Consider the following 12,072-nt stretch of genomic DNA (forward strand, 5'->3'; position numbering starts at 1 on the left):
GCTTTTGAGAACCACAGGACTCAATCCCACAAAAACCAGAGAGGCCATTGTGTCTGTCTGTCCTATTGCCAAGCAAGGGGCTCAATCCTTACAGCTTCCCCAGCTGAGAAGCTGAGTCTGTACTTCCCTTGCCCTGGCTTAGTTGTAACACTCCTGTGAGGTCAGCAGGGGGCGCTAAAGCATACCTGAGCAGAGAGGGACTTGCCCCTCATCTCTGCGTTCACTCTCCTTTCCATCCTTCATTCCCTCAGAGCTCAGCAGTGGCAGCTGTTTGAGTCCCGTGACCTTGGAAAGCATTTAGATTTTTCTCTGAAGCCCTTGACGTTTAGGGATGGTTCCCTTTACAGAACTGATCATTTTATTTCTAAAACTAGGATGAAGAGAAATTCATTACCGAACTTTGTAAATTCATTTGTTCGTAGTGTCCACAAGGATGACACAGTTATATGGAGATACTTAGACCAAGATACTGAGAAGGTTTCAGGATGCTAAGATATTCACAGGCAGCATGGAGTGAGTGGTGGGTGCAGTCTCCCAGCATTCCCAGAAGACATGTGGTGTCAGTGTGAGTTCTCAGCCCCTCCCCTTCACTTCCTAATCAGCTTACAGGGCCAGCTAGTCCCTTCCTCACATGCCTCTGTGAGGCATCCAGTGCACTGAGCTAGCTCTGGGATTAGCTGCATGCTTCTTGTGCACACGTCCAATAACAGTACTTGTTTTTCCATCTCTGGCCCCTTTGCTGGCCACACCCCTTGAGTTTTTGCTACACTGTGATGTGAAGCATTGAGGCGGGGTGGTAACCAGACAGCCTCGGGCAGACATCACGAGAGCTCGTGCAGACTGAACCCTCCAGGTGGGGGGGCAACATTCCTGTAACCAATTGCAACCTCAGGCTCCACCCCTTTTCCGTGACGCTGTTGCCAAGAGACTCCGCCTTTAAACGCGGTTTCGGAGTAGGAGGCCTCGTGAAATGGCGGCCATGGAAGAGGAATACCAAGACGGTGTTATCCGCTCCCTCAGCCCAGAGTACTGGAAAATGGAAGTCGAAGTGGATCCTGCACCAGAGGTTCCCGCAGCAGCCGAGGGTGCTGCCTGCAGTGCAGGAGCTGCCGACTTTGCAGCGGATGACCCCCTCAAGGGCCACCTGGATGAGGATGAGGATGACGACGATGAAGATGGCCACATTCTGACCCAAAAGGTCCACGTGAGCCAGGGAAGTGACACCAAACACGACATGGATCAGGATGAAGCTGAGCCCGAGCAACTGCAGCCGGCTGCGCAACGTCTGGCCGATGCTGGGGGTCGAAAGAGGGGCCGACCAAGGCGGCGACGAAAGCAGTTTAGCTTCACAGACGGGCAGGTGGAGGTACTGGAAACTGTTTTCCAAGACACGCAGTACCCAGATGGCCTCAGGAGGTAAGCTGATATCTTGGGGGTGCACCCAGGCTTTAGGGGGAATGGGCTCTGTTCCAGCTGACTTTCTCTGTCTCTCCTGCTGCCCTCTTTCTGCTCTTGAGCTGAGAGCACCTGGGCTCTTCTCCTGCCTGTGTTTGAGCTTTAGTGGGATGTCGCCTTGTGAAGCAAGTTCAGACCCTTCTTATAGTATTGTTGTGATTCCAGGTTGGAAACTGGTTGGTGGAGACTCCACTTTGTTTTGCTTGCATTTTGTGGTATGAGACGCACACACTAGGACTTTGCTGTGAGAACCACTGTGAAGCATAGACATCAGCAGTGCTGGGTATTTTCATGTCATGGTTTAGTTGTCAGCAGTGTCAGCTATGTTCATCTTGCTGTGAAACAGATCTCCGGAACACTGGTCACCTTACAAAAGCAAACTATGCACCTGAAACGCCTCCCATTTCCTCCATCCCCTCAGTTCCTTACAATCATGATTGTAGATTTTTGGACTGTAAGTTTGAGTTCTCAGAAACTGGATCTAAGTGCAACCACAGCCTGTTAGTGCTTTTGTGCCTGCTTGTTTCAGTTCATTTAACCCTACTGTGCAGCCTTGCTTCAGCATGTGATGGCCATTCCTTTTAAATGGCAAGAAATATTCCCCTGCATATAAACCACCTTGTTGCTCATTTCTTTGGATTGAAGTTGATTTTGTGAATAGTTGATTTTGTGAACTTGTCTGACAAAGAACTGTGAACATCCAGATTTCAGTGTTTTGGAGACATGCTCAGAAATGTCAACACTGAATCATAGAATTGTGTATTTCTGTGTTTAGGCCTCAGCCACCATTTTCCAGAGTGGCAGTGGAAGCTGACATTTCTTGTCACGAAGACTGAGGGTTCCAGTTTCTCTCTGAGATCAGCACATTTATGTTTTCCCAGCCTTTGTTAGTGGTTCACATGATGGGGTGGTGGACATACCTGTGGGTGGTATAACCCTTAGAGGCTAGTCATTTGTAGAGGGTAGTAATTTGGAGAGTGATTTCTTCTGTTTCCTGCTCCTTCCTCGAGCTTCTTTTGGAGAAATAGCTCACTGAGCCCTTGCTGATGCCCAATCCTGGTGGGTGTGTTTTAGTTATTGACTTTGGGGGATGTTACTGCATGTCTGTATGAAGTGCGTTTTGCATATATTTTTTCCCTTCCTGTAGATTTCTTTTCAATGTCTTGATCTGTTGACTCACAGTAATCGTTATCTTCCAAACTGTCAATTTTTAATAACTTCTTCTTCCTCCTCCTCCTCCACCTCTTCCTCCTGCTTCTTCTTCTTCTTTTTTGTCACTTTTGAGACAGGGTCTCGCCGTGCAGTTCATGGTGATCTTGGCCTCACTTTGTAACCCAGACTGGTCTTGAACTGGCAAAGATACTTCTGCCTCAGCATCCAAGTGCTAGGATTACAGCCATGCACCACCAGGCTTGGCTTTGCATTTCTTGCTTGCATGGCTTGTATTGTAAATCAAATTCCCTCAGAGAAAGAGTTGGTAGAACAGATACTCCTGTGCTACAGGCTTGCTCCTCACAAGGAGAGAGGAGCTAGGGTGGGGGAGGGGGAAAGTGAGGAAGAGGAAGAAAACAATACAAGACAGTTCTACTAGGAGTTTGTATTAGTTCACAGAATGAAAGTGTTGTCCATTGTCATTTGGAGAATTAGTTTTGCCAATGTGTTTTAGTGTGTGAAACTACTTTGAAGATAATAATACCCAATGTTTTAACTATTGTTAGTCTATGAAGTTTTTCAGCTTTTGTTTTAATTTTCCATAACATAAAATTTCTATTCTTTTTTATCATAGATTTTTGCTTTCAGTTTTATTTTTTCTATATAATACATTAAAATATCCATGACACGGTAGCAATAAGTATGACCAGAGAAAGCCTTGCTGATGAGAGGCTTTTCTTCGGGAAAGAGAAAAAAGTTCTTGGGGCACTGGGAGGGTGATTGCAGTGTGCAGCCCACCACACAGTGGGTGTGTGATATTCCAGTCGTGCAGAACACTGCCTGCCTCATCCAGATCACTGAACGTGGAACATTTGTGGTTTTGTCTCCACAGAATGGAGCTGGCAAGCGTCCTGAGTGTGCCTGAATCCAGAGTGAAGGTCAGTAAGTCCAAGAACAGCCCATTGGCAGGGCAGCCAGTCTCCATCGTGTTTCAGGACATGGCTTTTCCTGGACGCTGCGAAACTGGTGTCATTTCTTGTCCTATCTTACTTGCAAACAAGATTTGAACTTAGGAGGACTCATAGAGAGAATATCAAATGAGTAGACGTGGGCTTATGGTTCCTTCCCATTACCAGAGGGAACATGCTTTTGTAAAGGAAAAACAAAGCCTCAAGCTGACTCTCTTGTCCTGTGTGAGCAGTGAAATGTGTATCTGGGCACAGAAAATAGAGCAGTGTAATCAGACAGATCTTAATACATGGACATGTGTGCAGATACTCCTTATTTAATGGCCTACTTGTTTAATGACTGGATTTAGGCCTGGGGCACGTACTTGGTCTTATGTCCTGTCAGGTTCTGGTACAGTTTCCTCCATTTTCTTTACAGTGTTTCAGTGATTTCCTCTTGTGCAGTGCACCTTTTGCATAGCAGACAGTAATATTTGCCAATCGTGCTGTGTGGTATTGTGTTTAGATGTTCTGTTATCCCTTACTGCATGTAATAGTTATGCACAGAAAAGCAAAGACCTCAGGTTAGGTATTGTTTTGCTCTGAATATTGCAGTGTACATACAATAACAAATTCCCTACATAGCAAATAATTCATTTCACAACCTAATCAAATGCATATATCTGACATGGTAATTGAGAAACGTCTGTATGTCTGGTTTTGCTAAACCAGATGATCCTCACTGGAGGACTGGTGTGCTTTAGGGTGCATTTTGGCATACAGTCATGTTGGGGGTAAGTCTCACCTTGAAAGTATCCAAATAGGTCCAGGGAGAGACAAGGTTAATGGAGGGTTCCGTTGTAGTCAACTATTTGAAACTAAGCCTAAGAACATAGGTAAGCATGAGTGTGGTAAGAATCATTTAATGGTTGCGTCTTTATGCCCTTTGATTTTCTTTTTGGTGCTGGACGTAGAATCCAGGAGGTCACACGTCAATGCCTAGGGCCCTAACACTGAGTTCTTTCTCTAAAGCTAGCATTCATAAATACTGGGAAGAGAGCCTAAATGCACACAGAAAACCTTCTCTGAGCAAGTAACAGACGTCTAGTTGAGCTGAAAGTTTTGAAGGAAGTTAGTGTGAAGATTAGTTTCCTGGTTTTCTTTTCTTTGTAAGTTTTGGTAAGGTCAGGAGAGAGGAGAAAGTCACAATTTACCCTTCTCTGCCTACAGTGCAATTTCCATGTGAAAATCTTTCTCAAATAGAGGATGACTGAGTAGTGGCTCTAGGAGTGTAGGTTTAAAAATCGATATCAAGAATGCTTCGAGGAAAAACATTGCTATGGTACAAAGTTTGGATAACTCAAGAAAGATGAAATGGATAGAGAGAAATTCAAGCAGTCAAGTGATGCCTTGAAATTCACAATTAAATTCGAAAGTGAAACGTGTTTGAGAATAATTTTTAACATGCAGAGGTGTGGTTTTCCTTTTATGGTGCAATGATTCAGGGAATGGGTTTTGTAGAACAATAGGTGGCAGGGTCCTCATTTCAGGGTTGACTGGAACCAGACATAATTTCACGGAGCTCGCCCTCCTTGAGACAATGCTGAGCAGAATGAATGTAGGTTCTGGGGCACAGGAAACCTATGTGAGACGGAAGAGCCCAGGACACCACATGAACATCAGGGTGTGTGTGAGAAAGTAAGGATGAACTCATCAGCAGCGCTGTTGCAGCATGGATGACAGAGAGCAGTGGGGAAATGGGCTGAGCATGTGCTTCCGGGGCTCAGGGAAAGCAGCTCAGCACAGCGGGACACTGCGCGCTGACATCCCAATGCACAGCCCTGGTCCACACAGGCTGTCCCAGCTTGGATATGCCGAGAGGGCGTGGGGAGCATTTTCTCAGGTGCCTGAAGAATCCCAAGACAGACGATCTCGGTGTGGAGGGGCTTTCTCCCCACCCTGCTGTGGGCCTCTCTGACTGGAGTCCTGAGGGAACAGGGGCTGCAGCGAATCAGTGAAGCAGGGGAAAGTTGTCAGTGTGTGACATTTCTGCTACCTGAAATTCCCGACAACCTTATTCACGGTCCCAGTCTCCTGTGCATGGTGTTACACTGGTAGGAAGTGAGGTACTTGATGTAGACCTGATGTTAGCTCACCTGTGACACTGCACTGTGCACGCTGCTGTGTAGATGCAGGAGCCACCAGGGGACAGTGTACCTGCCATGGACACCAGCCCTGCTGTCCTGGGCTTCTTGAGAGGTGTAACCTTGTGGGGAGGCAGGTGTGAGGCAGGGAAAAGAGACCATTTGTGTCATTAACATGTGCAGTACTGCAGCTTCACAAATGTTTAAGTCCTCGTGAATCGTGCAGAACCGGGAGTCCTAGAGGGCCCCAGAGCACAGTGACATATGGCTCAGTTGTTGGTCTGGCTGCAGAGGACTGTGTAGCAGAGGTTTAGAGAGGAGCAGTGCTGTGGCCCCTTCTGCTCCTCATCACTGCTGGGGACTCCTTTTCCTGGAAGCCCTTTCACTTTTGTGTCTTGGGACCAGGGCCGGGCCGTGCTTGCCCAGGTGGGGCAGTGGGATGTGGGTGCCAGGCAGGCTGATCCAGGACTTGGAAGAGTTGATGAAATGCTGTGAGCTGACTTTGTCTTAGGGGTGTGGCAGACTGGAGGGAGAAAATAGAATGTTGGTTACTATGGTTATGTTTTCCTCCTAAAGCCTTGAATGCCAAGGACTTGGGAGTTTTAGTTCACTTGGAATGATGGGTTGTCAACTCGCCCTATTGGACAGGTACAAGTCAAAGCACTGTCCAGGCTCCCTGTCCCACTGACTGCCTTTAGCTGTCAAAGGGCTACATGGGATGGAGGGCCCTGACCTTTCCTTGAGTGGAGCCTCTTTCAAAATGGCCCACATATTCCATCCTGCCGGTACTTTCCTTCTCACTAAGGTGGGATTGCCAAACTGGGAGCTGTCTCTCTGCTTAGGATATTAACTACAGATCTCAGGGTGACATGCTAAAGCCCCCACGCCTAGTGGAGCTCCTCCTTCCTAGCAGGAGCCAGCTGGCCAGCATCAGGTCCGCAGTCAGGCTGCTAAGTTGCTTTATCTCTTAGGAGCCCTGGAGTTCTAACCCATCTCTGGAGCCACTTTTCATTGGCCTATGTCCCACAGCTGGAAGAAACCATTCAGGAATATTGAGCTGGGGAGCACAGGGCAGATGTTCCTGTTCTGTTCCTGCCCAGGGCATGGAGCTGGTGCTCAAAAAGGATGTGGAAGAAGAGGTGTGATTATGTTCCTACAGTTATTTTTATTGTCCTGACCTTCAGATGGAACTCACGGCCCTGTGCAGACTGGGCCTGTTTCCCCCTGTGCTGTCCACCCTCACTCCCCTAAGCTGTTCCAGTCTGAAGAAAGAAGCTTGCCTCCTGCAGTCTTAAGTGTCAGTTGCATAGGAAGTTTTATGGTTGGTTTGTTTGTTTCTTTATGACACTGATTCCTGTGTACTAACCCTGTCAGTTTTCCCCTCTGCCCTCAGGTTTGGTTTAACAATCGGAGAGCCAAATACCGGAAAGCCGCGAGGGATGCTCTGCTCGGGAGCTCACCTCCTGATTCTCAGGACCACGCTGTCACTGAGGAGGAGTAAGAGCTTCTCTAGGATGCTGTCCTGTTTGAAGTCGCAGATTGTGCTTTGAGTTTTTTTTTTGTTGTTGTTCCCAAAACTGTTTCTCTATTCCATCATAGTGCTCATGGCACTGGTATTTGCAATAAAGTTGTGTGTTCTTAACATTGGTGTTCTCCTAATCTTTACGGTGTTTCTTACACCTGGATAAATTGTGCAGAGCTAAGGTCATTTCAGCACAATGTTGATGAGGACTCCTATGACGAAATGTCTTCTTCAGTTAACTTAAAGAGGCCTTGGAAATCAGTCTTCTACATGCTATGGTGAGTTATGAATGACCCATATTTAATACTTAATTCTCTTTTCCCGGAAGCTGGGCAATTGCTACCTCAAGAGTGTTGTGTCATTTGGGAACCTCTACTGTGTGCCAGAGAGAGCAGGCAGTTTCCTGGTGAGAGGACACCATGTGCGCGCCTCGCTGGGTCTCATCCACACTAAGGAGTTCAGTGGCAACACAGGACTGTGAGAGCGGCTCCCCAAGAGAGGAGTCCTGGGTGAGTGGAAAGGTGGCAGAAGCACAGGCATGTGCTTTGCTCAAAAGTGTGCTTGGTGTCCTCCTGGCTGGGAGCACATAGTGTCCCAGGGGCAGCTGTGGAGCACATGTCCTGCTGTTTGTTTGGAAAGTCAGGACTCTGTCCCACGGAGGCCAGAAAGGTTGCTGCGCCATTTCTGTCCCATCCCCAGGCCAGTGGCCAAATCTTTGCCATGGCAGAGATGCTGAGAACCTCTCCTCATCTTGTTCTTTGTGAGCAGTGTTGCGGATCTCCACTTCCTGGTGCCTTCAAGTTGAAAGCAGGTCATTTCACCAGAGCCACTGAAAGCCAGAGTGATAATGCAGGTCCATGAGCACAGGTCCTGGGAAAGCAGCCTTTGGAATCAACTGCTGGCTGTAGGAGTTTCATCCTTGGAGTCAGGTAAAACTACAAGTGTAGAGTCAAAATCAGCAGAGGGGTACGCAGAGGCTAGTACCACTGTGCTAAAGCATTAAGGTGTTCTGAGATGAATCATTGTTTTTAGGGAATCTTTGGCAGGGTGAGTGTCCTGCAAGGAGTTTCACGTTAAAGGTCACGAAGTGGGAAAGCGCAGTCCTGAGGAACGTTGAGTGCAGGGCCCCATACTAGGTACAGTGGTGACTGCAGGTGCCTTCTGCGAGTGGCTGTGTGTTCTGTGGGGCCTTTCCTTTGTGTTCTCAAAGGCCTGTTGGTCCTAAGTCAATCAACAGTCTCTGAATGATTCTCTGGCTTTCAGTTTCTCAGGTACCCCTGTGGGTGACTAACTTGATCCGTGATCCAGTCTCCCAGTGAGCTAAGGGTTAGGACAGGTGGGCACTGGATTATTTGTTCTGGGCTCGATGCATTCCCCCATGGGGTTTGATCTTCTCCCAGGATGGCTCCTTCACTGGCCCTGTGGTGGGAGCAGTGCAGAGTACAAGGGAAGATGCAGTTTGCTTTCTCAAAGCCTCTGACTGGGGAATTCTGGTGGTTTGCCCTTCACTTTGCCTTGTTCTGTGGCTCTTCCCCGTTTAATGACCTCTCTGAAATGGCTGCTCTGACTTCCGGGTGCCTTTTGTCCACGTTTGTACATCTTCTGCATAGAGCCTCAATGTTTCTTCTGTGCAGCACACCTTGTTCATACGGTGGTGTAGTTTTTGCTGAGTGTACCGTACAGTGTGGTACCGTAGTTTTATGTTCTATTATATGCTGCAGTACCGAATTTAGGATTCATAGTTCAAAGCAAAACCATCGAGTTGGAGTTTCCTTTGAGCATTTCCTTGTCTGAATATTGGAACACACATCGTGTACCCACCTCCTCATTTGGAAACCAATTCCATGAACATCCTTGTCACGGAAAAAGAATGTTGTCCTTAAATCAGGAGTGTCTGTGTGTGGATCTTGGTTCCCGTGACTGCACCCCTCAGCTTTGGAGCCCAGGAGCTTTCTGGTGCCCATCTTCTGAAGGTCCCATGAGAACCAGGCAGCCAGGATGGAATCATCCCTCCAGTGACCTTGATGAGTTTTGCAAGGATGTTGCTGGAGATCAAACCCAGGACATCATGCATTCTGGGCAAGTCCTCTATCATTGAAGTACACCCTATTCCTAGTGTTCTCCATTGTGAATATCAATGTTTAAAATTTCTTTTTTGCCTTATAATCCCATACTTGATATAGTATTACATAATTTGAGGGAACACCACCCAGAGTTTGATGCCACTGACTCCTCCTTACTCCTCATTTTACGCATAGTAGTTCCTTCAGGGAAGAATTACCTTTATTTAAGAGTTCACTGAAAGTCTTCCAATGTTCCCTTCCATGTAGCCAGAGCAGTAGAGTTCTCCCCAGATAAGAGAATCCTTCCCTCATCAGCAACTTTTTCTTAGCAAACTCACCCTGATTTTCCTTTGTGTAATGCACACAAGATCATTATTATTTGGCCAGTGAGATAAATGTACATGGATCTTGCAGCGATTCCTAGGAAGGAGGTTCATCATTTCATCCTGCTTTTGCAAGCAGAAACCTTTTTCTTTTGGGAGACTTCTGTGTTACATGAATATGATACTATCCTCTTTCTGTACTCTAGGGCGTTTTGAATAACAGCCAGCATACTGTCATTTTTTTTTTGTTTTTGGAGGACTGGCTTTTGCTATGTAGTATATGTGGGCCTTGAATTTAGTAAGTGGATTTGGCTGGCCTGTGACTCACAGAGATCCTCCTGCCTCAGCCTCCAGAGTGCTGGATTGACATCTTATGTTATTGCGCCAGGCCTCTGTTCTTTTGATCGACAAGGGTGTATAAGTCTATAGCAGTGTGGTGGCTTGGGAGGGAAAACAGAGAATTCACTCAGAATAATGTAATCTCTTAGTGACTGAACCCTCCCCTAGGCCTTGGATCACTTGCACTGGGCTGTGTGCAGCAGCCATGTTAAACTCCTCTGGCCTTTCTCAGCACTTCCTGCGGATCCCACACAGGGCTCAGCTGGAAGGGGCTGCAGTCTCTGACCTCGCACTCAAGCCCCACAGTTGGGTCACATCATCTGTAGGAAAACAACCAGCCTCCCTGGAAAATCACTCAGTATTCCCATGTCTGTGCTTCCAGGTCTAGAGGGGTTCAGCCATTTTCACCCTGTTTTAAAGCCCAGGTGTGTTTTCTCTACCAGGTCTCATGTCCCCCAACATCCTTGCAAACCCAGTCTTCTGGCCATACATAAACCAGGAGCAAAAGTCATCGGTGTCTTTGTTGTGCATTAAGCCTTTAGGAAGCAGGCTCGTTGTCCCATCGATCGTCACTTACAATTTGGAATCTTATGTTTTACTTAATCAGTGTCACACTCCTTTGTGTGTTTGTTTGTGTTTTTATGACAGGGTCTTGCTATGCACTTGAGGGTAGACTCAAGGTTACTTTTTAGCCTTGACTGCTCTCAAACTTGCAGAGATCCACCTGTCTCAGCCTCTTCAGTGTTCCATACTCAGTCATGTTAGAGTGTGTGTGTGTGTGTGTGTGTGTGTGTGTGTGTTTGCCTTTTTGAGACAGGGTCTTGCTATGCAGTTAAGGCTGGTCTCAGTCTTACTTTGTAACCCAGGCTGGTCCCAAACTTGCACTGATCCTCCTGACTCAGCCTCCCTGGTGTGCCACAGACATTCTTGCCCATCATTCCAGAACTATGGGCAAGGTTAGAGCTCCGGAGTAGAGCTGTGAGGCCAATGGTCTATATATTATTTTCAGTAGTACCTCAATGACTTCTGTTTACTGAAATACAAATCTTAAAGAGGTTTTCAAGGGTGACATAGAAGGGCTTTTGCAGTGAGCCAAGTTCAGACCTGGGACTGTCCAGCATGTGTTCCTTGTGGCTTGAGGTGCTGCACCTTTGTGCCGAAGACCTCCTGAAGGAGTACACACGATGTAACCACTTGGACCTGCTAAAGCCTGTGTTCAGAGCAAAGGACACAATTCAAGGCCATGGAATCAAGTATAAAATGTACTTTAGTTACACTGTAGGAAACAGTGGGATTATTGAACCTGTGAGCTTTGAAATAGCAAATCTCAGAGGCAATCATTAAGGTACAAGCAGAGGAATAATGGTCATTGTTTAGATGATTTTGTCCAGCGCACTGAACTCAGGACCTTGTTCCTGCTAAGTAGGTGCTTCTGTTGAGGAGCGATATCCATGGCATTAGTCGTTGCTTTTCTTCTGTCACTGCTGTTTTGTGTTGAGACACGGTCTCTCTACATAGTTCAGAGTGAACCTGAACTCATTAGAAGCCCAAGCTCTTCTTGGACTCATGGTGATCCTGCTACCTGAGCATCTCTAGTTGGGATTAGAGCCATAGGCTTCCAGGCCTGGCTGGATAACTTTAAATGGTTTCTGGACTATATGTTTGATAAGTCTGGATGCAAACAAATGGTTCCTACTTTGGTTTGTATCATCAGACAGACTAATGAAGCCTAATTCTACTGTAAACTCGTTAAAATTTGGGTAATGAAGGAAAAAAACCGAGAAAAATCAAGCTGCTTCTATTCTAGGTGCACAATGAAACTGATGTATGTGGGTGTAATGTGGAGAGCCGTAATTCTAGAAATCCATAATACATGGGCCAGCACTTTTGATATATATCCACTAAGTTAACGTCACCAGTTTGTAGATCTGGGTCCTGCAGGTTGACCTTTTTATTCACTCATTCTGGGGCTTACTGTGTTCTTTACAATATTCAAAAGGGGGCAGGAAGTTGCAAGATTGAAAAGGGTTTGTTGGTAGGACATTATTGGAAGTCAAGCCTAAGAAGTTTGGTAAACATGCATGAGAGATATTTCATTCCTCACTTTTTTCTTCAGGTGTTTTTCTA

The 12,072-nt window shown here is 46.6% G+C and overlaps 1 protein-coding gene across 1 annotated transcript; it reads left to right on the forward strand.

Moving 5' to 3' along the window:
• The first annotated feature begins 968 nt into the window (after positions 1-968).
• Positions 969-7,304, forward strand: LOC134475362 (homeobox protein Rhox13-like). Its single transcript, XM_063245633.1, has 3 exons — positions 969-1,416; positions 3,500-3,545; positions 7,092-7,304. Exons 1-3 carry the CDS (start codon positions 971-973, stop codon positions 7,197-7,199), a joined length of 600 nt encoding a protein of 199 aa, XP_063101703.1. The 5' UTR covers positions 969-970; the 3' UTR covers positions 7,200-7,304.
• Positions 7,305-12,072: the final 4,768 nt, after the last annotated feature.

The sequence above is a fragment of the Cavia porcellus genome, unplaced genomic scaffold (genome assembly GCF_034190915.1).
Source record: "Cavia porcellus strain 051 isolate PalLab524CR breed Dunkin Hartley unplaced genomic scaffold, mCavPor4.1 scaffold_3, whole genome shotgun sequence".
Classification (NCBI taxonomy): Eukaryota; Metazoa; Chordata; class Mammalia; order Rodentia; family Caviidae; genus Cavia; species Cavia porcellus.

Excerpts from the sequence above, each read along its gene's own strand:
- LOC134475362 (XM_063245633.1), top strand. The coding sequence starts at position 971 with ATGGCGGCCATGGAAGAGGAATACCAAGACGGTGTTATCCGCTCCCTC. Across the intron at positions 1,417-3,499 it reads TACCCAGATGGCCTCAGGAG|AATGGAGCTGGCAAGCGTCC; the intron begins GTAAGCTGATAT and ends TTGTCTCCACAG. Across the intron at positions 3,546-7,091 it reads TGCCTGAATCCAGAGTGAAG|GTTTGGTTTAACAATCGGAG; the intron begins GTCAGTAAGTCC and ends CTCTGCCCTCAG.